Source organism: Saccopteryx bilineata, chromosome 2 (assembly GCF_036850765.1).
Source record: "Saccopteryx bilineata isolate mSacBil1 chromosome 2, mSacBil1_pri_phased_curated, whole genome shotgun sequence".
NCBI classification, from domain to species: domain Eukaryota; kingdom Metazoa; phylum Chordata; class Mammalia; order Chiroptera; family Emballonuridae; genus Saccopteryx; species Saccopteryx bilineata.
This window is the reverse complement of record NC_089491.1, coordinates 117,475,615-117,501,365: the sequence shown is the minus strand read 5'-3', so window position 1 is coordinate 117,501,365 and position 25,751 is coordinate 117,475,615. Positions and strand designations below refer to the sequence as shown.

General features: G+C 40.7%; 1 protein-coding gene across 3 annotated transcripts in view; it reads left to right on the top strand.

The window, feature by feature from the left end:
- FERRY3 (FERRY endosomal RAB5 effector complex subunit 3) overlaps positions 1-18,048 on the top strand; it is a 52,750-nt gene extending 34,702 nt beyond the window's left edge. Inside the window, exons 10-13 of one of the 3 annotated variants that reach the window (XM_066257724.1) lie at positions 5,826-6,028; positions 13,439-13,496; positions 14,050-14,117; positions 15,059-18,048. In XM_066257724.1, coding sequence (XP_066113821.1) covers positions 5,826-6,028; positions 13,439-13,496; positions 14,050-14,117; positions 15,059-15,151 — 422 coding nt within the window. In that variant the 3' untranslated portion in view covers positions 15,152-18,048. The remainder of the gene's footprint in view (positions 1-5,825; positions 6,029-13,438; positions 13,497-14,049; positions 14,118-15,058) is intronic. The other 2 variants (XM_066257723.1, XM_066257722.1) reach the window with 2 other exon arrangements.
- Positions 18,049-25,751: the final 7,703 nt, after the last annotated feature.

Sequence of the window (25,751 nt, the reverse complement as noted above, 5' to 3'; positions counted from 1 at the left end):
TTAATTGTTCACTTGGGCTCTGTCTTGTTTCTTGATATAAACCTGTAATGATATAAACTTTCTTCTTATTGCTTTTGCTGCATCCCAGAAATTTTGTTTTGTTTTTTGTGTGTGTGTGTGTTTTTGTATTTTTCTGAAGCTGGAAACGGGGAGAGACAGACAGACTCCCGCATGCGCCCAACCGGGATCCACCCGGCACGCCCACCAGGGGCGACGCTCTGCCCACCAGGGGGCGATGCTCTGCCCCTCCGGGGCGTCGCTCTGCCGCAACCAGAGCCACTCTAGCACCTGGGGCAGATGCCAAGGAGCCATCCCCAGTGCCCGGGCCATCTTTGCTCCAATGGAGTCTTGGCTGTGGGAGGGGAAGAGAGAGACAGAGAGGAAGGAAGGGGGGGGTGGAGAAGCAAATGGGCGCTTCTCCTATGTGCCCTGGCCGGGAATCAAACCCGGGTCCCCCGCACGCCAGGCCGACGCTCTACCACTGAGCCAACCGGCCAGGGCCCATCCCAGAAATTTTGATATGTTGTGTTGTCATTTCATTTCTCTGTAAATATCTTTTGATCTCTACTTTTATTTTTTCTTTGACCCAGTCATTTTTTAGAAGTGTGTTGTTTAATTTTCACATTTTTATAGGTTACTTTATTTCTTTTTTGCTGTTGAATTCTAATTTCAAAGCCTTATAGTCAGAGAATATGCTTGGTATGATGTTTCAGTCTTCCTGAATTTGTTGATGTTAGTTCTGTGGCCAAGCATATGGTCTGTTCTTAAGAATGTTCCGTGTACATTGGAGAAAAATGTATACTCTGAAGTTCTGGGATGAAATGTCCTGTAAATGTCTAAAATGTCCATTTGGTCTAGTGTGTCATTTAAGGCCAATATTTCTTTATTTATTTTCTGTTTGGATGATCAATGTAGAACCATCAGCGGTGTGTTGAGTTCTCCAAGTATGATTGTGTTTTTGTCTGTTTCTATTTTTAGATCAGTTAGGAGCTGTCATACATTTTGCTGCTCCCTGGTTTGGTGCATATATATTAAAAAGTGTTATGTCTTCTTGATACAGTGTCCCCTTTATCATTATGAAATGACCATCTTTGTCTCTAGTTACCTTTGTTGTCTTGTAGTCAGCATTGTCAGATATGAATATGGCTATACCTGCTTTTCTCTGGGTATTTTTTGCTTGGAGAATTCTTTCCAGACTTTCACTTCGAGTCTACTTCTGTCTTTGCAGCTTAAATGTGTCTCTCGAAGGCAGCATACAGTTGGGTTTTGCTTTTTGATCCAGTCTGCTACTCTGTCTCTTTATTGGTGAGTTCAATCCATTTACATTTAGGATAATTATTGACAGTTGAGGATTTACTATAGCCATTTTATATATTGCTTTCTGATGGCTCTGTGTCTTACTTAGCTCTTTTTTGTTTTTCTGTCAGCTGTTTTTGTTTGGTAGTATTCCATACTTTTTTGCCCTGTTTCTTCTTTTTTAAGGTATGTGTTTCAGCCTAACCAGATGGTAGTCCAGTGGACAGAGTGTCAGACAGGGACTCAGAGGACCCAGGTTTGAAACCCCAAGGTCACCAGCTTGAGTGTGGGCTTATCCAGCTCGAGCGTGGGCTCACCAGCTTGAATGCAGAGTTGCCAGTTTGAGCATGGGATCATAGACATGATCCCATGGTCACTGGCTTGAACCCAAAGGTCGCTGACTTGAGCAAGCGGTCACTTCCTCTACTATAGCCCCTCAGTCAAGACACCTATGAGAAAGCAATTAATGAACAACTAAGGTGCCGCAACAAAGAATTGATGCTTCTCATCTCTCTCCCTTCTGTTCTGTCCCTGTCGTCCCTCTCTCTGTCTCTGTCACAAAATAAATAAACAAACAAACAAATAAATAAAAAGATAACATGTTTAAGTAGTAGCATTTTTGTGGATGGTTACCATTAGGTTATTAAAAGAAAAATGATCTTATTTACAAGAGTTTATTATCTTATGAGTGCTTTTGACTCCATCCTTTGCTACTGCTGATCTTGATCCTCTCTTTTTTTATGTTATTGTTGTCACAGATTATCCTTGTTCTTATTGTGATCTTTTTGGAGCTTTTACTTGTAGTTTTGTTCTGTTTTGTTCTATGTATCTGGTTGGATAACCCCTTTAGTATTTCCTGTAGTAGAGGTGTTCTGGTGATAAATTCTCTTAGCTTCTCTATGTCTGTGAAAGTTTTTATTTCTCCTTCACATTTGAAGTATAGCTTTGATAGATACAGTATTCTTGGTTGCTAGTTCCTCTCTTTCAGTACTTTAAATGTTTGGGTCTTCTATCTTCTGACTTATAGAGTTTCTGTTGAGAAATCTGATGATAACCTTATGGGCCTTTCTTTATGTTATATTCTTCTTTTCCCTAGCTGCCTTGAGGATTCTTTCTTTGTCATTGATTTGTGACAATTTTATTACAATGTGCTTTCGAGTAAGTTTGTTTGGGTTGAGGTAAGTAAGTGTTCTGTGTGCTCCTTGGATTCAGGGCTCTCTTTGCACAGGCTTGGGAACTTTTCATCAATTATTTGTTTGAATAGGTTCTCCACTTCCTTTTCCCTTTCTTCTTTTCTGATGAACCCATTATTCTTGTATTGCTCTTTCTGATCTGTCAGACAATTCTTGTACAGCTCTCTCAGTTTTTTTAATTCGTGAGTCCCTCTCTTCTCTCTGTAGCATCTCTAGTTGCTTGTTGTTGTTGTCACTGATTCCTCTGTCTGACCTGTTCTATTAGCTAAACTTGTTACCTCATTTTTCAGTTCATGTATTTAGTTCTTTATTTCTGGTTCTTTTATAAAGTTTCAATCTCTTTAGTGAAGTACTCTTATTTGTTCATTAATTTGTTTTATGAGCTTATTAAATTGCCTATCAATGTTTTCTCACATCTCATTGAGTATTTTTATAACTTCAGTTTTGAATTCTGTTATTTAACTCCAAGGTTTCCATGTAATTGAGATTTTTTTTCTGGAGATTTTTCATGATCTAGCTGAAGTACATCTCTGTCTTATTTATTCATGATATTTGATTTCTTCTTCCTTGATAGCATTTGAGTGTAGCATTGTTAAGAACTCTAACAAGAGATAACTAAAAAATGAAAAATAAAGAAAAAATAAGAAAAAGTATCAAAACACGAAAAATGATAATAAATAATACAAAGATTAAGGTTAATGAAATTCAAATATAAAGAATAAGTAAAGAAGAAAAGATGAGAAAAATTGTTTTTTCAGTTTTGAGGAGTTACTTTTTTGTTTTTCTAGTAGGTGTCACTGTACTACGAGTTTTGGTTCTGTGAAATTCTTGGGCAGAACTCTCCTGAGACGTTGCTATTATAACAATGTAGGCAGGGCTGCAGTCACATTGGTGAGTGGGACGTGTTGTGAGGACTTTACAGTTTTAGCTTTATGGCTTTGCGCCTTCCCGGCTTTGCAGTTATCCAGCTCTAACAATGGCGGTTTCAGGTCTCTAGGCACTCCTCCCCACGTCTCAACAGACCAGGGGATCAGATGCAGAGCACCTCAGCCTCTTGTGAGAGAGTGGCCACAGAGAGTCAATGGTGGGGGCCGCCTCTGCCAACTTTCATATTGCAAGGGGAGGGAGGCGGGATCTGGGAGGCTGGGGGCTGCACTTCGGTCTTCTCTGACACTGCACAGAGCGTGGGCTGCAGGTAGAGCATGAGTTGGGTGCTATCAGAGTGCACTTGAGCACCGAGCAGGTTGAACTCCATGGGATAAGCGTGTGCCAATTGAGTGCATTTAAGCACTGGGTGACCCTAACTTAGTGGGCCAAGTGCACACCGAGTAAGTACACGCCATGTACCAGGTGGGCTGAACTTTGTGGGCCAAGCACGTGCCATGGAGTGAGTGTTGCAGGCTGTGCACTAGCCGAGTGCCCGCTAATCACAAGCCAGGCGACACCAGCAGACCACAGGGAATGTGACCCTGCACTTGGTTGTTCCCGTCTTAGTTCAGTTCCTTTCCCTCTGTCCCTCAGTCTCTCCACCTCTCCTGGCTCAAAACAAAACCCAAGCTGAAAAAGCCTACCTCCCTCCATCCAGCATGGAAAACGAAAAACCTAGTCCCCCAGCTTCTCTCCTTTCCAGATTCCACTGCAAAAGTGTTTTATCTTCCACCTCCCCTTTTCAGCCTGTCCCATCTTCAGTACCTTCAGTGCATGTATCTTTCAGGTGCAACTGCAAGCCCAGCAGGGATTCCTTTGCTGTGTTATAGTTGCTCAATTTGTTGAAATTTTAAGGGCAGAGACTATAGGTATCTTTCATACCACCATTTCTCTAATGTCCAAGAGAGAAGAGTATTTCTTATAAGAGCAAAGCTTTCCTTGAGGGACATATCAGAATTTCCAGGGAATAAGTGTATTTTTAAAAACATATTCTTTATATGTTTTATATTTTGTTTATTTATATTGACATAAACTGCAGAATACAAAAGCTGATGAGATTTTATATTTTGTAGTTAATGTGGCTGCATAGAAAATGGATTGATTGTAGAACATCTGGATTTTAAGGTTCAATGAATCCTGCTCCAACATTCAGTCTCAAATATTTGTTCATTTAACAAATATTTACTGACTGACTGCTATATTCCAGGTTTTGTTATACATGCCATAGGTAGAACATTAAACAAGATAGACAAAATTCCTGTTGTTATGGAGTATAAGCGATGGTTTCTTTAAAGTAATCTCAGAAACAATAAAAGAATTTCAGTGCTGAGAGTAAAACAGAACAATGTGAAAGAGAATAAATGAGGGGTGAGGAGTCCTCCAGCAGCTGGGACTGTCAAAGAAGACCTCTCTTTGGGGTGACCTTTCACCTGAGACATGATGAATGAAAAGTCAGCTGTACAAGAATCTTGGGAAACCTTTCACAAAGCAGCCCTGAATTGAGAACAAGCTCTGCATGTTTGTGGAGCTGAACAGAAGCCAGTGTGCTGGGCAGGGCCAGAGAGGTTGAGACAAGAGGATGTTGGGCAGATAAGCAGTGTCCACATCATGTAGGCCTTGCAGACCACACAGTAAAGAGCACAGGCCTTTTTCTGAAGGTAGTGTGAGCCTGTTGGATGATTTTAAGTAGGGGAATGATGTTATCTGGTTTATATATACTGTAAATCGTTTTTCCTGCAGTGTGGAAGTCATTTGTAGGTGGACAGGAATGGGAGCAGAGAGATTCATTAAGAGGCTGTTACAAAAACCTAGGTGAGAGAGGATGGTTGCACAAACAAGGGTGACAGCAATACAAATGGCGTGCTCATTTTGAGGTATTTGTTGGAGGTGTTACTGAGACTAGTTGGTGGTGAGTTGGATTGAGGATTGGGGAAGAGGCATTGACAAAAGAAAAGTAATGAAGGGCAACTTCTGTGTTTCTGTCCTAAGCTAGTTACTGGACAGAAATTGGACCTATAAATTGAGATGGAGAAGAGCAGATAATAGGGTATGTGGATGACCAGTAACCAAGTAACCTGTTTTTACATGTTAAATTTGAATTAAGTAGGACATATTAAGCATTTATGTCGACACAGAGAAGATCAGTACTCATTTGATTTACTTACTACTTGGTGGTCACTTCATACCAATTTATGAACTGAATGCAAAATTGGCTATTCCTTCTTTTTTTGTCACCTTCTTTCCAAGAATTTAGAAGCAGTAATCATATTTGCTTCCTGAACCCAACATAGGTTCCTGATGCACCTCTGCTAGCTTAATACATTGACTGCCTGTTGCAATTATTTATGCTGTCCACTGTTGATGGTAATTCATCCATTTGAAAATTGTGATTGTCTTTGTTGTTCACAGGAGAATTTTACATTACCCGGCATTCTAATCTCTCAGAAATCCATGTTGCTTTCCATCTTTGTGTGGATGACAATGTGAAATCTGGAAACATCACTGCTCGTGATCCTGCCATTATGGGACTCCGAAACATACTCAAAGTTTGCTGTACCCATGACATCACAACAATAAGCATTCCTCTCTTGCTGGTGCATGATATGTCAGAGGTAAGCAGATAGGAAAATACTACAATCTTATAAATATGTTCACCTTCCATATTATATATTACTAGTAATCATTTTACATTTTAAAGACACTTTTTTTTTAACCAATGGACCTTTGTATCTCCCATCTGATTAATAGAATTGAGTGGCATATAATACAAACAGTGAATAATTCATAACCATTTATGTTCAGAGAATTATAGCCATTAGTCTATAGAAAGTGAACTGGAAAATTAAAATTATCTTTAGGCATATGCTCCTACTCCTCACCTTCTCTCCCTCCTCCTCCTTTTCTCCATTTTTGTCTTAAACGTAGCACTAGATTTGCCTCCACATTTATGTTTGGCTTAGGCTAACATTAAAATTGGTTTGTGTTCTCTGATCTGTATCGGTATGCAAAGGAAGGAGATGCTAGATGACGGGAAGAAGCCAGGTTCATTTTAACATTTTGTCACGGATGCTCTTTGGATAATATTAATATTGACTTCTGCAATTAAAACCTGGCATAATCATGCATTTACTTTATTAAGTATTACACTTTATTTTACATTAAAAAAAACTTTCCGTGACTGGTTTGCTTTCCCACCTCATTTACATAAAAACTGGCAAGAGTGGTCTCCAAACAGACGGATGCAGATAGGTCCTCCCGGGAGAGCCAGGGCCACCTGCCGATGAAGGGCCCATGTCAGCAGCTTGGTGCCTGCCTGTCTTCAGGTGGCATTTTGAAAAAACAATAAAATGGCCCACTGGTAAGGGGCAATTGTGAATCAGGAAGGAAGTTTGATTGTCGATTATTTAAAGTTACCAAAATAAAAGATGTGTGTTAATGCTATATGGTAAAGTTCAGTGTAAATGATTTTTATGTTTTGCTTTTTACAGTGACTGAATCTGCACTTAGACTGATTATAAGAGGCCTCATTTTCAAACACAATACCCTATATAAACACCAAAATCAATGCCATGTAAGATAGGGTCATTGTAATGGTTTTCCACATGTAGGTTATTTGTCCTTTCACCAGGCACATTATCATTTTGATTAAGAGAATTCTGGCTTCATACATCTCATTCCATTTGCTTCTGTAGCCTCACTCATACCTAATATAGTATGTGGGAGGACTGACATTAATATGCTTCCTCCACACCCTGCTGGAGCTTTATAAAGACTTAGTTCCATCAGGAGTTTTTAGCCATTGTTAGGTTATCATCACTAACTAGTCTATCTATAAAAGTGTCTTTGGGGAGTAACAAAGAAAGTTTGTGATGAATTTCAGCCACAAGGAAACATCCAAACAGTCCTGCAGCTGGACTCCTGGTTAACCAGTTTATAAAAATGGTCATATGTAGGTGGGAAACAACCTCAAAAACAGTGTTTTCAGAAGTCACCAAGTTCAGATTTTCTTCCAGACATCTGATAATACCAGCATTCCCTCTCCCACAAGGTTACAGAAGTTACATGTTTTAAATCGGGACAGCCAGCTGCAGAACATTAAGTTTATTTCCAAAATGTCCATTTTAATTCACAAAAGTATATTGTGCTACGATCTTAGCATTTATCGTATTTAAACATCCATTCAGGTCAAGAAGTTTATTCTATAAACTCAGACAACACTACACAGGATATAGTAGTAATGTTTGTTTTAGGTTTCCTGCAAGGATCCCAAAGCATTTTTAGGTGGTGTTTTCTTCCTCTAACAAACACAGTTGCTAGACACTCAGTTACCACATTTTAGTATATGTGTGATGATAATGTCTAGAACAGTCTATATCCTAACGTAAATTAAAGAGCTATAGAAATTAATTGCAGTTTTTTTAACAAAGAAAACAAGACAATCTATCGGCACACTAGTTGGAGAACTTACACCATTGACTTCAAAACTTACTATAAAGCTACAGTAACCAATACAGTATGACATTGGCAGAAGAGTAGACTGTGGATCAAGGGATAGAATAGAGAATCCAGAAGTAAATCCATGCATTGATGATCATTTGATTTCCAGCAAAGATGTCAAGGCAGTTCAATGGGAGAAAGGGTAGTGCTTTCAACCACTAGTGTTGGAAGAATTGGATATTCATACAGAAAAACATAAACTTGACTTTTACCTCACTTCAAACATAAAAATTAACTTAAAATGGACCATAGACCTATACTAAAAAAGCTAATACTATAAAATTTCCAGAGGAAAACATAAAATAAAACCTTGATGATATCAGGTTAAGCGAAGATTTGTTAAGACACAAAAAACATAAGCCATAAAAGAAAAGCTTAATAAATTATTCCTAATTAAAATGTAAAACCTTTGTTCATCAGAACATACAGTAAAGAAAATGAAAATGCATGTCTCAGATGCTCTGTGACCTTAGGTAATTCATTGTACTTTTCTGTGTCCTTTGTTTAATTTTTAAAGGTTTCTTGTAAAATACAAATTATGTACATCATAAAATTCCATGAAAACATAAGAAATTGTTACTGTAGTTTTTGGAGCTATCAGCATTTCCTCTTAGCTGTATGTAGATATTTCTTAGTCACCTTGTTCTTAAACTGGGAGAAACAAGCCAGAAGACAAACACTTATTCCTCTGTGCATGTGTTCTCCCATAGGCACTGTTCCTCCTTCGGAACATGGAAGCTGGGAAGTATTGTAAACACAATTTAATCACCAGAATATTCTACTAGTCATTTTTATAAGCTTCCAGAACTTTGGAGAAGAGGATTCTTTACTTTTTAGCTCTCTAAGCAACTAGACCCCTTATATTTATAAATCTTAAAGAGTCTTGGACACAAAAAGTAGTTTCCTATCAAAGTCAGTTTTTACAGAGGAAGTTACTTTCTTTTTAAATTTTCATAATAAAATAGTGATTCACTTAACCTAAATTTTTTAGTATCTGTATGTTCAGTTTTTTAGAAGTATTATAAAGATACTAAGATGGCTAAAATGTGGTTTGTGCCCTTAGAGAACACACAACTTAAGAAAACATAAATCCCGTCTCCTCCACACTCATCCCCCAAAAAAGACAGGGTAAAATGTGATCATTGAGATAAAAGAGAAACAAGTACTTCCGGCGTTCAGAGAGCAGCAGCACCTTTTGTAGCTGGGGAAGTACTTGATGAAGAAGAAGGAAGGTGAGCTGGACATTGGAGAATGAAGATCAGATTTCAACGGATGGAAATAACAGGAAGGGCATTCTAGGCAGAAGAAATGGCTTAAGGCAAAGTGGGAGGAGGCATTGCAGATCAGTTCAGGCCAAGCTGGACAGATATGCTTGAGTAAAACCATTTTTTAATTTAAAAGTCTAGAAGCTGTGGCAGTTTTGGTCCTACTGTAAAGAGTCTTGAATACTAAAAGAAAGTCTAAGATATTATTCATGAGACAATAAGAGGCAATTATAAGCTATTAAACAGGAATAATATGATCATAAATGTACTTAACTTAGGCAAATCAGTGGTATGGTGGGAAAATTTTGGAGTCCAGGAAACTAAATAGGAAGCCACAGCAGTAAGTAGTCATGAGGTCCAAAGACCGTCAGAGTTTCATGAAGAACTAGGATAATTCAGTGACACATCAGCCCCCAAGAGGGGTCAGCAAGTTTCCTGAAAAAAGGAAACCAGAAAGCTCAATTAGAATAAGATTGAGAACAGTTTGATAATAATTATTGAATTATAACCCAGCATCAAAAGTAATGATCCATAAGTTTAATTGTACAAATTAAACAGATAATTAAATAAATAACATCGCCCATGCAGAAGAATTCCAGATAATATATGTAGATACTTCATTCTTAAGGAGGGGAGCAAAAAAATCTTCACCTCTTAAGTGTATGCTGCTCACAGTGGATAACTTCTTTCCAAAGAGTACAGGGAAAAGTTTGGCAGGTGGGAAAATAAATTTACAGTGGAGAAACATGAAAAACACTACCCTCTCAATATCAATAGTCATAAAGCATGTTGACGGTATGTATCCTTGGTATGATGTAATGAAAATCACACTTTACCCCCTTGGTCTTCCCACTAAAATCTATAGTTCAAGTCTAATCATCAGAAAAACATCAGGCAAAGTCCAAGAGAAGGCATCTTACAAAATACCTGACCAGTATTCCTCAAAACTGTCAAGGTCATCAAAAAACAAGGACAATCTCACTCACAGGCAGGAGAAGCCTCAGGTGACATAATGACCCAGTCCAGTATAGTATCCTGGATGTGGTTCTGGAACAGAAAAAGTCATTAGGTAAAAACTAAGGAAATCTACATAAATTATGAGTTTTAGTTAATAATAATGTATTGATAGTGCTTCTTTTTGGGAGAGGTTATAGAATAATTTCTTTGTTGTACTGCATTTACAGAGAAAACAGTGCACTCAGTACAAAGAAAAAAATATATTTGGGGTTTTATTTTTCATTGATAGCAAATAGAAACCCTTTAGTTAGAACATGACAATTAGACAATATTATGTTGTGGTCAGTAAAGGTACTTGGGAGATTTAGAAGATCAAATTCTACATCTGCTTTTTTCTGTGGCTTCTAATTCATCTGGCCCTTAAATGATAGGGGACAACCCTTATTTGTTGGGAAACATTTCCTAAATGAAGTTACAGGTTCTTCAGTTTTTTTTCATGTCAGTTGTTAAAATGGGGCCTTGTAGTGTGTGTGTGTGTGTGTGTGTGTGTTGCTTATTTCACCTTAATATCATGGCCAGAATATCTGAAATTCCACAACTATTCTTTTACAATGTAGCAGAGATTCAGTTGTAGTATGCTATTACTTTAGACATATGTATGTATGTATCATTGAAAACCGAAAATGAATTAGAAGTATTTTCCCTTCTGTTGTTTAATACAATCTATTCTCTTAATTCTTTTTATTATTATTATTATTATTATTATTATTATTATTATTTTCCAAGTGAGAAGAGGAGAGATAGACTCCCGCATGCACCCCCACCAGTATCCACCCAGCAAACTCCATCTGGGGTTGATGCGCTGGAACCAGTCGAGTCATGGCCACAGGAGGGGAAGAGAGAAAGAGAGAGAAAGAGCAAGAGAGAGAAGGGGAGGGGTGGAGAAGCAGATGGTTGCTTCTTCTGTGTGCCCTGACTGGGAATCAAACCAGGACATCCACACGCCAGGCCAACACTACCACTGAGCCAACCAGCCAGAGCCTGTTCTCTTAATTCTTTTTTTTTTTTTTTTGTATTTTTCTGAAGCTGGAAACGGGGAGAGACAGTCAGACAGACTCCCGCATGCACCCGACCGGGATCTACCCGGCATGCCCACCAGGAGTGATGCTCTGCCCACCAGGGGGCGATGCTCTGCCCCTCCAGGGTGTCGCTCTGCCACGACCAGAGCCACTCTAGCGCCCGGGCTATCTTTGCTCCAATGGAGCCTTGGCTGCGAGAGGGGAAGAGAGACAGAGAGGAAGGAGGGCCGGGGGGGGGGGGTGGAGAAGCAAATGGGTGCTTCTCCTATGTGCCCTGGCCGGGAATCGAACACGGGTCCCCTGCACACCAGGCCGACGCTCTACCACTGAGCCAACCGGCCAGGGCCTCTTAATTCTTGATAAGTGTCTAGATGGCCTCAATTTTAGTAATATGCTAATGTATACAATGGGGGAAACTGAATGTGGGAGTATATGGAAATCCTCGTACCATTTTCATAATTTTTTTGTAAATGTAAAACTTTCAAAAAAAGTCTCTTTTAAACTATCAGGGTAATACCATTTTGGATCTATTAAATTAGTAATAATGTTGAATAATATTTTAAGTAGTATAAATGTCTAGATGCTGTGAACATATGGTGAAATTGGATGGTGGGATGGTACATATATTGCTAACAGCTGATGTAAGTTAATATAACCTGTTAGGAAAGAACCTATATTTTATTTCATTAATCTATAGAAATAAGTATCCCAATAAATTATTTTAAAGTAAGATAGATAAATAGATAGATATACATATACATAAATACATTCACTACAGTGCTATTACCAAAAGTGGAAATCTAGCTATAGGGTACTATTTAAATAAATTATGATATATTAATTTAATATAACAACAGTTTTTAAATTGTGTTCTGAAGATTCCCCCAGAATCCTGACCCCTTCTTGGGGTCAGCAAGAGTTTTATCAGTTTTCATTTCTAATACAATAAATATCAAGAGATATAATCTACATAAACAAAAGCTCATTGGAGTTTTTATGATTTTTAAGAGTATAAAATTATTCTAAGACCCAGAAAGATAGCGAATCACTATAATAAATTATAAACCAGGGGTCCCCAAACTTTTTACACAGGGGGCCAGTTCACTGTCCCTCAGACCGTTGGAGGGCCAGACTATAAAAAAAACTATGAACAAATCCCTATGCACACTGCACATATCTTATTTTAAAGTAAAAAAACAAAACGGGAACAAATACAATATTTAAAATAAAGAAAAAGTAAATTTAAATCAACCAACTGACTAGTATTTCAATGGGAACTATGGGCCTGCTTTTGACTAATAAGATGGTCAATGTCCGGTTCCATATTTGTCACTGCTAGCCGTAACAAGTGATATGACGAGCTTCCAGAGCCATGACGCGTGCGTCCTGCGTCACCGGAAGTAGTACTGTACATGAGCGATGCCGTGCTTTGCGGCGCCGCCACATACAGTACTCCAGGAGCACAGGATGCACTGTGCTCTCACCTCTCACTGACCACCAATGAAAGAGGTGCCACTTCCGGAAGTGCGGCAGGGGCCAGATAAATGGTCTCAGGGGCCACATGTGGGCCGTAGTTTGGGGACCCCTGTTATAAACCTTTTATTGTTATTTTTATGAAGACATAAAACATGGGAAAATAATTCTGATGATATTGAGAAAAAACAGAATTTAAAACAGCATAATCACTGATCATAACTATGGGAAATTATAACTGTGTTGGTTAGAGTCAATCATTGGTACTTGTGTGCTTACTTGGCCAAAAATTGGACAGAAACATAGAAAAATGAATGCATTTGGTTAGGCGGCTGGGATGGGATGTTTATTTCAGCTACTTCTGTGGTAACATAATGAAAACATTTTAATGCATTTTAATCCAATATTCATGCTAACATTAAGAGTAGTAGGTAAAATTTCTGTATCACTTATGTTTACAATTCTCTAGAAAGTTTTAAGGATAAATTCATTTTTAAATTATATTTACTAGGCTAGTTAAATTAGCATTTTACAAGTAAAGTATAACATATGGAAGAAGCCATGTGCCTAAAAAAAACAAAAAAATACAGCTGAAATGAACTAACAGTTACCTGAATCTGTTCACAAACTGGATGATCAACGTTATAGATAAGTTAGGTAAGTTAGGATATGACTAAATATATGTGAGGGGGAGTGTTTGTTTGTTTACAAAGTTCTATAAGAAACAAGATTTGTCTGTTTCTGCTTTTAGGAAATGACTATACCATGGTGCCTAAGGAGAGCAGAACTTGTGTTTAAGTGTGTCAAAGGTGAGCATAACCTTATGTTTAACAACCTGTATTTCTTTCTTCCAAATACTGAAAGTAGAGCAACTCGGGAGAAAGAATGTGAAAGTTACCCATTATCTGTTGCCTCAATTAAGTGGTGTAATAAGCAGCAGGCTTTTAAAAAATAACGGGCTTTTTTATTTTTTCCTAGTCACAAAATAAATATTCATCCCTCTTGAAGTACAGGGTGTTATTCATATTTTTCTTTATTGTCTTTCATCTTCTTTAAAAAAATAGAGAGCAACATGTTTGACTAGCCTTCAGTAACCTGTTTTGTGGTGCGGAGACTGAATAGGACTTAAGAAATCATAAGTAAGAGTGCTTAGTTGACAAGGTATTGTTAAGCATCTCTGGCATGGAGAGTTCAGGATTTCAGCTTCCTTGTCCTTTAGGCTTAGCCTCTCTTAGAGTAGGTGGCTCCCTAAAACGTCAAGACATAAAAAGCCTCACAATGAAAATTCAGTTTATTTCAGTTAAAGGACTGGTAGGTTTGAAGACCAGAACCCATAATTCAATAAAGTCTGTTGTGTTTTAGGTTTCATGATGGAAATGGCTTCATGGGATGGAGGAATTTCTAGGACAGTGCAATTTTTGGTACCACAGGTGTGTTATCTCAGTATGTCTCTTATCCCAATTTAATCTCTGTTACAGTATTTTTCTCATACGGTGAGTACATTGCTCCAAACTCAATATAATAGAACGAAATGCTAGCAGCTTCCTGTATTTTTAAGAGAAGTGTCTGGATGCCACAAAGGCCCTTAATTTACTGTCAGTGGTATTAGCACCTACCACCCGACAGAAAGGGACCAGATAGGAAGAGAGATGAGAAGCATCAGTTCTTCGTTGCAGCACCCTAGTTGTTCATTGATTGCTTTCTCATATGTGCCTTTACCAAGGGGCTATAACAGAGCCAGTGACCCCTTGCTCAAGCCAGCGACCTTGGGCTCAAGCCAGCGACCTTGGGCTTCAAACCAGCCACCTTTGGGCTCAAGCCAGCGACCATGGGGTCATGTCTATGATCCCACACTCAAGCTGTTGACCCCTTGCTCAAGCTGGATGAGCCCACGCTCAAGCTGACAACCTCAGGGTTTCGAACCTGGGTCCTCCACATCCCAGTCCAACGCTCTATCCACTGCGCTTCCGCCCAGTAAGGCAGAGGAATCTTTATTTAACCCCAAAACCAAACTTGACTCATCTTTCCTTTTTTTTTCTCACATTTATGTTCTATAGTTTTTGAAGAGGTCATAAATAAGGGCATTAGCAGAGAATGGTTTCTGTGTAGATCTTAGCAATTAGTGGTATTTTTGTCCAGGGGTTTTTCTGGAATCAGACCTATTGTTTGATAGACACAACATAGGTTCTCAGAGGACTGCGGCAGGAAAATGTCCCCTGCCCATAGCTGTGCAATTAAATCAGTCATGAAACATAATTTTTATGTATTGATCTCCACATCTAGAACTAGTTCCATAATATAAAATATTTTTAAAAATTTTTTAAATCAACCATGATTTAACAAATACAAACTTTTTTTTAACTTCTTACAGAGTATTTCTGAAGAAATGTTTTATCAACTTAGTAACATGCTTCCCCAGATCTTCCGAGTATCATCAACACTCACTCTGACATCCAAGCACTAAACTCTTCTCGATCGACACGCTGGCAGAAGAGGATTGTTAAGCTGTCCAGGAATTTGAGCTGTGCTGGGATTCTGTCAAGCAAAAGATGTCCAGAAAGAGAACTTGCAACCGAAGCCACAAATCAAATCCTGATAGCTGTTTATTAAACATTTCAAAAATTTACCCTACAGGCTAGTGATCAGCCCCTTACATATACATTTATTGTTAGGTCTTTTTATGAAAAAACGTCTCTGTTTTTCTGTTGTCCTATCCTGTCCGAGAGTATTAGTGGGCTGAAACTTCCTCTGTATCACACATGCACACACTGTCAGAGTGTGCACTGCATCTTCATGACATTTGTCTTTTCCCAAAGTATGAACCATATCAGGTACAAGACTTAATTAAGCATACAAATAAAATCTATCTTATTTGTCAAGTGAAAATCAGAAAGCTCTGGAATATACATTGCAAGTATGGATGTCTTTTGAAGATCTTTTTGTAGAACCACAAATACATGAAACTGATACACTTTAAATTTTTCTTATTTCAAAAACTTGCTTTTAATTTACTTTTCTAAAGTTTTACACATTCACAATCAGAAAAAGACATTGGATTCTTTACTTCTGTCTCATCCCCATGTGACTTGCCCTTATTTGTTAATTACATTTCATGGGCTGGGACAATAGTGTTCTTATTTGCAAGCCCAATAGAAAGTTAGTCTGAACCAGCACCTGGCAGTATTTAGTGTCCACCAGCAGACGGAGGATTATTTGTATTTCTCCATCCTGCTTTCTGCATTTTCAGCTTCCTCAGCCATTCTTCTACTTGTATTTTTTTTCTGATAACTGTTCCCATTTCTGTCTCTGCTGTTTCCTCTCCTTTTCCATTGTCTTTTCTTATAGAAAAGGAAAGTATTTTTTTTCAAATGCTGTATATCACTGATGTATCCCACATTTGCAATGGGTGGTGACCATTGACCAAGAGCATTTATAAAAGCAATAGTTTCATCAAATTCAAATTGTATGGATGCTGTCTCTGGCCAATGGAATGATATGGAGGAGGACCTTTGCACAATATAATGGTATATCTTGATTTCAAGAAACAACGCATGCTGTTACTATGCCTAAATGTAGTAACTTAGAGACACTCTTGTCATGCAGAATGTCCCCCATAACATAGAATGTGTCATGATTCTTTACTCAAGGAAATGACTGTCCAAGTAACAACACTAAAGTGTACGCCCACGCCAGACTGTTCTACACACACTTTCCAAATCCTTTTCCAAGTAACCTGGTGATCTCACCAAAAAAAAATGTAGGTATTCCTCCCTTAGAGCAAGAAACTGTCTTCCCAGGCACTACTGTTACCACTAAGACTGATTCTAGCACAAAGCAAAGCAGACAGAGGTGGAAATTAGGGGTGTGCCAGAGCAGTGTCACACACTGTATGAGTGTGCTTGACATTGTGAATGGGTCAAGTTGGAGATGAGTGTAGTGGGGTCAATCAATAAAAGGCATTAAAAAGGGGGTTAAGAATCTTCACACAGAATTTATGTAACTAAGTGTATAGCCAACAGCCAGAAGGGAGCATCTAGGGTCAAAATTCATTCACAGGAATTTGATGAATGTGGCTGCCCAACCCCTTTTTTGTCTTGTCAAAGCTGTTTTATTAAATTATTTATGAAGTAGTGGCTTTCAGGGCAATTTAAAGTTTCCATTTGGCCTATCAAATGAAGGTGAATTTTATCCATTATTCATGTGGGACTATATTAAGAGATACACAGAAGTGGTAAAATTAAAATAATGCTTATGTTACCTATCACTGATGTGAAGGCACACCAAATACTAAGCTAATAAATATATAATTTAAGGTACTCATTAAATAATTTAAGTAGTGTGAGTTTTAGTGAAGCAATAGATGAGGAAGTCTTGACTTCTCTATTTGGATCAGGAAGGATGCGATTGTGGCTTCTTGGTGCTCTAGAGGGCTTCTTAGAGGGGAGTGGTTTCAGGCACTTCATGAAAGATGTGAAGGAGTAACCTTAGTAGGCTGAGACTAGAAGGGGCATTTCAGAAGGGAAGCAGGAAAAAATGGTCAGAAGTTGAGAGAAGCTGACCACAGAGCCTTTTTGGGGGTAGGGTAGAGGACGCTGGACCTTGGTACAGATAATGTTGAAGAGTATCAGTGAGCATGAATTTTTCTATTTGTATAAGCAATTAAGTTTTCCCAAGACAAATGACAATGTGATCCTCAAAGCCTTGAACATATGCCTTTAAAATCCAGCGGGGGCATTGAGCCTGAGGTCTCCCGTCAGTACTGTTCTTTCCTCCCCTTCCCCTATTTCTGTTTTCAAAGTACAAAACCCAGCAAGGCTGCGACCTTGCCATTGATGAAGAAGTGTGGCACCAGCTGTTCTCAGCATGACAGTGACTGGAATGGAAGAAATGCATGAAAAAATTTCAGCAGAAACAACTTGCCTGGGGTTGGCAGATCTCTTCTGGCACAGGACACACTATCATTTGCATCACTTCAGTTGTGTCCTGGCTAATTCTCACAAGAAGAGAAAATGTTCCACAAAGAAAAGATGAAAGTACAGAAACATTTCTTTCTAGAGGCCTTAAGAAAGATCAGCAGAGCTGAGTTGAAAGAATGGACAAAGATTAAAGTGAATCCTCAGGGCAATTTTTCAAGGTAGTTTTCCCATTTAGATGAAACTATACTGCTTTGCTTAAAAGTTACAGCAATGTGGCCCTGGCCGGTTGGCTCAGCGGTGGAGTGTCGGCCTGGCGTGCGGGGGACCCGGGGTTCGATTCCCGGCCAGGGCGCATAGGGGAGGCGTCCATTTGCTTCTCCGCTCCCCCCCCCCTCCTTCCTCTCTGTCTCTCTCTTCCCCTCCCGCAGCGGAGGCTCCATTGGAGCAGGGATGGCCCGGGCGCTGGGCATGGCTCCTTGGCCTCTGCCCCAGGCGCTGGAGTGGCTCTGGTCACGGCAGGGCGACGCCCCCTGGTGGGCAGAGCATCGCCCCTGGTGGGCGTGCCGGGTGGATCCCAGTCGGGCGCATGCGGGAGTCTGTCTGACTGTCTCTCCCCGTTTCCAGCTTCGGAAAAATACAAAAATACAAAAAAAAAAAAAAAAAAAGTTACAGCAATGTCATTATCATAATTTTGAAATAATAAATTTACAAAACCTTTTTAAACAAAATGCCATGTCTGTAGATCCATTCAGATCAATGATTTTCTAACCTTTAACCCTCAAACAACGTTTGTATTATCTTCCCCAATATTTCCCTGAAATGTTCTGAAAGCTTACTTAAACTAATTGAAACATTTGAGCAATGGTCTTTTGTTAAAGACGTGTCTCTGGAGCTGAGTGATAGTGTTAGTAGCAATACATAGTATCACAGAATTATCATAATATGATTCCAGGCAGATTTACAGAAACAAAATCTTACCATTTTATTTAACCTGTGAGATCCCATCCTAGGGAAATGGGATTTCTGGAAAGATTTTTATAATAGCTCAATGACATATTTAAGGCACCTTTAAGGACCACTAATTCCAGGAATCGCAAGCTGGGGAGCACAGCAGAAATACTGACGTGAGAGCACATTACAGAGGGAGGGCCAAGAAGAGGACCACATAAGTAGCAACTGGGTGGAAACCCACCCAGTAAACAGCAGGTGTGTTGAGCGTCTCTTCCATGCACTAAAGCACACTGCTAAGATTCAGCCTCTGGAAAACTATACAAAGGTGATGAGGTTTGAGGGACTGTTTGGTTAAAGTAAGAAGACTTGGCAAGCTTTTCTGTGATCTGTGGTGCTGAGAACCTCTAATGATCGAGACAAAAATCTGAAAGCAGGGGAATGGCTGGGTGTACTGAGGTCCCTGCAGGACTAAGGTGTTGGTGATGTCCTATTCAGTATACAAGATTAGAATTACTGAGTTATTGCGATATGCTCCATAGCTGTCTTACTGGGTTTGTTTTCTTTTTTTCACAAGAAAACAGGGTTCCTGATATATTAAAATCTAAGATATACTAGACTTTCTAATCTATATCTAAGACTTGCCAAACTTTATGCTCTATATAGTTAATACTCATTAATCGTGAACTCTGTGTTTACAAATTTTCCTACTTTCTAAAATGTATTTGTAACTACAAAATGAATAAAGTCATTTACAAAAGCACATAGTCCTGTACGAAGGAAATAGTTTCATCAAATCCAAGTTGCGTAGATGTAACTGGCCCACAAAGTAGTGCATTGAAAGACCTTTGGCAGCACTTTGGGCATCATCGGTGGACGTGCACAGAGTTGTGAAAAATTTGAGTTGCCTAACACACAGTCCCAGCTGAGAGGAGCAAGGTGACCTTCTTTAGCTCTCCTAACATAAACAGGTATCCTCACAGTTTTCACGTTTTTTGCTTTTTGCTGGTGATTTTATTATTTTAAACAGTCCCCAGTGTAGAGCCGCAGCGCTGTCTGTCTAGTGTCCTAAGGGCCAGAAGGCTGTGACGGGCCTCATGGGGAATATACGTGTGTTATAAGCTCTGTCCGGGCATGAGTCAGAGTGCTGCTGGTCATGAGTTCTGTAGTAATGAGTCAACAATCTAATAAATGGCTATCTCTAAACAGAAACACATGTTTTTTTAAAAAAAGTTATAGATTCATTGGCTGGTGAAATGTGGTAAGAGGCTTGTAGGAACCTATCCTGAATTTCTCCGAGGAGTAATGGCTCAGTGTCTGCTAATTCAGTGTTTATAGCACAAGAATCAACCGTGTGTGTGTCTCCTCTCCCAGGCCAGAGAGCATAGGGAGCTATCTGGCCACCTTTGGCACATGGACAGTGAAACCTGGAACACATTACCAGAGAAGCAAACATCCTTCCTGGAGATGTTTAGGAATTAAGCAGAAACCGTGCTGTCCCAGGATAGGTCTGACGTTTTCAGGAGGAGAATGTATGGGTGGGTCCGTCCTTCCCTCATTTACTCTCCTGCTTTCTATACTTCTCTTTTTCTTTCTTTGTAATGAACTTCGGTTTCTTAGGATCAGAACATCTGTGTTCAAAACTCTACTCAGAGGAATGGAATAGCATCAGAGGGGAGCATAGTCCCTCAAGTTAAACAAAGCTGGTTCAAGTGCAGCCTCCCTGGTTTCCTCGCTGTGGCTTGTCACATTAGGCATGTTACCTGACTCTCCTAAGCATTTTCCTCATGTGTAAGCTAGGGAAAATTAGTAATAGTATCTATCTCACTGAGTAGTTGGAAGGATTAAATAAGAAAGTACACACTACCTGGCATAGAGTCGTTCTATAAATATTTGCCACTATTATCCTTCCTTCCCTCATTGCTTCCTGTCTCTCCTTCCTTCCTCCCTTCCTTCCTGTCTGACCTTCTTTTCTTCCTTTCACTAGAGCGTAAGGATACTAAGTCTCTTAGAGCCTGCCTGAGCTGTAACTCACAGTACCGGCCAGCATATGTTACGGTGTCCACTCCGTGTGGGACAAGGTGTGCACAGAGTGCTGCGGAAGTCGGGACGGAAACATGAGCAGTGTGATGGGCCGACAGGGATGTGAGCCCCTGGGGAGAAGGGGCTTACCCTGCCTTTCTCTGGCATTGAGTGGGTATCCTCTGGCAACCCTCATCACTCTTAGTAGGTCAGGCACATATCCTCCTGGCAGAAAGAATGTCACCTGTGCCCATGGCAGCAACAACTTCAGATACAAAGGACGGGACAGGTTAGAATGTCAGTAGGAAGTCACAAGGAACGTGACTAAACCTGTATTTGGGTGGAACAGGAAGGACTATCACATTTTTGTCAGGTGAATCAAGGTTTTAGATGTAACAATAGTATGAAGTAGTTATGAAATTTAAAGTCTGCCACCCCATGTGGCAGCTATAGAGAATTAACCCCTATAGTGCTTCATGTCTTGTGATCATCTTGTCAGTGAACTGATCAGATGTTTGCTGTCTTACAAATGACTGACTGAAGCCAGGGAATTAAATGCTGGCCAAAAGCATCAAACACTAGGAAGGTTCAGGGAAGACGTTCTGGAAAAGAGAGAAGAGGATTAGAACTCAGGAATCACTAGTCTACTTAGTCTATTGTGTGTGTGAGGGGGTGAGGATCATCTTGGCTATCTTGTGCAGTGTATCACATTGATGCATTTACTCTTCTGTCTAAATTCTCTTTATTATATAACAAATACTCATGTATCTACTACTACCTATATTTACTAAGTTTAACATTTTGCTACATTTGCTTCAGGTTTCTCCTTTTTAAGGCGAGAAACATCGGAGGTACAGTTGAACCCTTCTTTCTTTCCCCCCTTCCCCATCTATTCTCCCTCCGTATATCAGCTATTTCTGAGTAACAAACCGCTCTAGGACAATGCTGAAAGAGCAAGCATTTGTTATTCTTCATCACTGTGGGTCACCTCAACAGCTCTGGTCTTGCCTGGACTCATTTACGTGTCTTCAGATCATTAAGGTCAAGTAGGCAGCTCTGATCATCTTGGCTAGTCTCTCTAACCTGGTTGGAGGTTGGCTGGCTATAGACTGGAATAGGAAGACCTCAGCTGAGACACCTGGACTTTCCCTCTGTTGGGCAGATAAAATGTATTATGCTCACTTTATTAAAGATGGCGTTACCCAGGTGATATTAATGTGTGTCTCTGGGCAGGCAGGATCGTTGTAGCCTGCGGCTTGGTTTTGGGATTAAGCCTTTCCTACCCTTTTTGATGTGGGGTGGTACAATCCAATCATGCCTCAGAGAAGTGACTTTGTAGTAGAGACTTCCCTATTTTGTATATTGGATTAAGGGTTTGGATTTCTACACTATAAAATGGGGACAGAGCGGGAGCTTGCACTCTTGGTTCCTGGGAAGATTAGCATGAGAGAGCAGCGGAAAGAGGCCATGTGGCCAGGAGAAGTAGCCAAGATGGAGGAGTGCTGAGTGAGATGCCAGTTTGTGTAGAGTTTGTATCTGGGATAAGGAAGGAGATGGGGAACTGAGGAGAATAAGGCTGGTGAGCTAGAAACCTTTGATTCTAGGAAACTCGGATAAGTCAGTAGCTTTGTGAGCACTGAATGTGAGTGGGTTTTGGAGCCCAGTGTGTGTTTTTACTTGCCCACCGGGTGCAAGCTAGAATTAAAGACTATGGCCCACCAGTTTTTGGCTCCGCTGTTTCTTTACCGACTGTCCGAATCCAATGCGAACCTGCATGGGCCAGGCGGCAGCTATGATAGTGGCCCTGGCTGTGGCTCCTGGCTTTACATTTGGCGTAGTCTGTGGCAGGATTCGATACAGATTGGCAAGGAGCCTTTGAGTGGTGGAGTAGAGGACTGGCTAGTGTTAGGGTTCCCCATGGCTGTCCTTTTGGGGATCGTAGGCTGGCTGACTTTTACAGCCATGCGTGAGGAAACTGAGAGCTCTGTGGAAGAGGCTGCCCGGGACCTGCAAACTGAGCAGTGGAAGGAGCTGGAGCAAACGCAGGAGAAACAGATGCTGACCCTGGAGCTGGAGGAAATGCTGGAGGAGGAGGCCAACCAGGTGTTCGAGATTCGCCTGGAAATGGAGCAAACGCTGGAGGATGATTCAGAGGTTCGTGAGTTGCAGCTTGCCCTGGATGTTGCGGAGAGCCAGCAGTGGCAGGAGGCCGGGGCTGAGGCTGAGGCTGAGGCTGAAGCTGAGGCCGGGTCCGGAGTTGCAACGTCTGCGGAGCAGAAGGTGGTGGCAGCCCAGGGCTTGAGCCTGGCAGCAGGAGCTGGTGTTTTCAGTTCCTCTTTGGAGGATGAGAATCTGACTGGAGTTGTGATTTGCAGTCTCCAGAAGATGAGAGCCCAGCTGGAAGGAGCACCTACTGTGGCCCTGGTAGGTCTGCAATTTTGGGGACATAGGATGAACGCCATCATGCTCTCCAGAGCCAAGATAGAAATGCTGACTGCCATTGCCACGTGCTCCTCTTTGGGACAGTGTAAGACCTGCCAGGATGGCAGGAATGAGGGGGGTGGCTGATGACCCACGTGCGTGGACTGATTTCCTGGACTACGACCGGAATGGGCATTGGCTCCTTTGTTGGATGGACTTACGGATTACGGATTTTGGACAATGTGAAATACCCTGATGGGGGTGGGGGGTGGCTTTGCTGGAAGCACTCCCCTGCCCCGGGAAACTTTTCCCATAGGCCGAGGACATTTTGCGCTTTGGGCAAAGTGCTCAGAGACTGGTGAAGTGTACCTTTGTAATTGTTGAAACTGTATGGTTTTTGCTGTTGTAATTTGTGTAATGTTCTAATTTCCTTGCACAGGAATGCTGGTGATGTAAATTGTGGGTAGTAAAGTGAGCATAGCGGTGGATTGTTGGGCAGATAAAATGTATTATGCTCACTTTGTTAAAGATGGCGTTACCCAGGTGATATTAATGTGTGTCTCTGGGCAGGCAGGATCGTTGTAGCCTGTGGCTTGGTTTTGGGATTAAGCCTTTCCTACCCTTTTTGATGTGGGGTGGTACAATCCAATCATGCCTCAGAGAAGTGACTTTGTAGTAGAGACTTCCTTATTTTGTATATTGGATTAAGGGTTTGGATTTCTACACTATAAAATGGGGACAGAGCGGGAGCTTGCACTCTTGGTTCCTGGGAAGATTAGCATGAGAGAGCAGCAGAAAGAGGCCATGTGGCCAGGAGAAGCAGCCAAGATGGCGGAGTGCTGAGTGAGATGCCAGTTTGTGTAGAGTTTGTATCTGGGATAAGGAAGGAGATGGGGAACTGAGGAGAATAAGGCTGGTGAGCAGCCTTATTCTAGGAAACCTTTGATTCTAGGAAACTCGGATAAGTCAGTAGCTTTGTGAGCTCTGAATGTGAGTGGGTTTTGGAGCCCAGTGTGTATTTTTACTTGCCCGCTGGGTGCAAGCTAGAATTAAAGAAAATGGCCTATCAGTTTTTGGCTCCATTGTTTCTTTACCGACTGTCCGAATCCAATGCGAACCTGCATGGGCCAGGAAGCTGCTGTGATGGTGGCTCCGGCCTTGGCCTCTGGCTTTACACCCTCACTGAGTCTCATCCTCCAGGAAGCTTGTCCAGACTATTCACATGACGATAGCAGGGCTGGAAAAGAGTGAAACCATGCAATGGCTCTTGAAGCCTGGACTCAGAGTTGACACACTATAAGTTCCACCACATTCTACTGGTTAGAGCTGGTCACAAAGCCATCCATACTCAAGAAGTGTGTGACCAGACTCCACATTCTGGTGAGAAGTGCTACAAAAGTCACATCGCAGAAAGCATGGACACAGTATGGGGAGCAAAACTGGAAATATTTTTGTCATCGTTGTATCATACTCTATCTCTTCAGCAGTAACCACTTCTTTGATTCTTTTTTTGTTCTTTATTCTCATGGGTTTATTTTTTCAATGCATACCTGTATAGTATATATCCATATCTATGTAGTATAGCCAAAAAATGTATCATACTGAAATGTGCCCCAAATGCATTATTTTCTATGTGTCATTCAACAACTTGCTTTTTAAAAATTCAATATCATGCTTTTAAGATTTAACCATGTTGATATAGATAGAACTACTTCAATGATTGTAACTGCTGTATATTATTTTTGAATACTCTGAATTATATGCTTAATGCCTATTTTGTTTATTCTAATGATGAACAATGAAGTTACTTTCATTTTTGTGCCATTTTATTCTGTGCTACAATAATATACTATGCATATGTGTTAGAGTTTCTCTTGGTTATATATCTATGAGTGCAATTTAGTAGTTCCAAATATAACTGTAAAGTGGTTGTACCAAATTCCCATTGCGCCCATTTGCTTCTCCACCCACCCCCTCCTTCCTCTCTGTCTCTCTCTTCCCCTCCCGCAGCGGAGGCTCCATTGGAGCAGGGATGGCCCGGGCGCTGGGGATGGCTCCTTGGCCTCTGCCCCAGGCGCTAGAGTGGCTCTGGTCGCAGCAGGGCAACGCCCCGGAGGGGCAGAGCATCGCCCCCTGGTGGGCAGAGCGTCGCCCCTGGTGGGCGTGCCGGTGGATCCCGGTGGGGCACATGCGGGAGTCTGTCTGACTGTCTCTCCCTGTTTCCAGCTTCAGAAAAATACAAAAAAACAAAAACAAAAACAAAAAAATAAAAAAATATATAGCTCATGTAATTTATAGCACTTTTTTTTTTTTATTCATCTGTGGATGGACACTTAGTTTTTCATATCTTGGCTACGGTGAATAGTGTGGCAATGAGCATGGGAGTAGAGATATCACTTCAATATTATGTTTCATTTCCTTTGAATACATATCCAGAAATAGGATTCCTGGGTTTTATGGTAGTCCTTTTTTTTTTTTTTTTTTTTTTTTACAGAGACAGAGAGGAGTCAGAGAGAGGGATAGATAGGGACAGACAGACAGGAACGGAGAGAGATGAGAAACATCAATCATTAGTTTTTCGTTGCGGTTCCTTAGTTGTTCATTGATTGCTTTCTCACATGTGCCTTGACTGTGGGCCTTCAGCAGACCAAGTAACCCCTTGCTCAAGCCAGCGACCTAGGGTCCAAGCTGGTAAGCTTTTGCTCAAACCAGATGAGCCCACGCTCAAGCTGCTGACCTCAGGGTCTCGAACCTGGA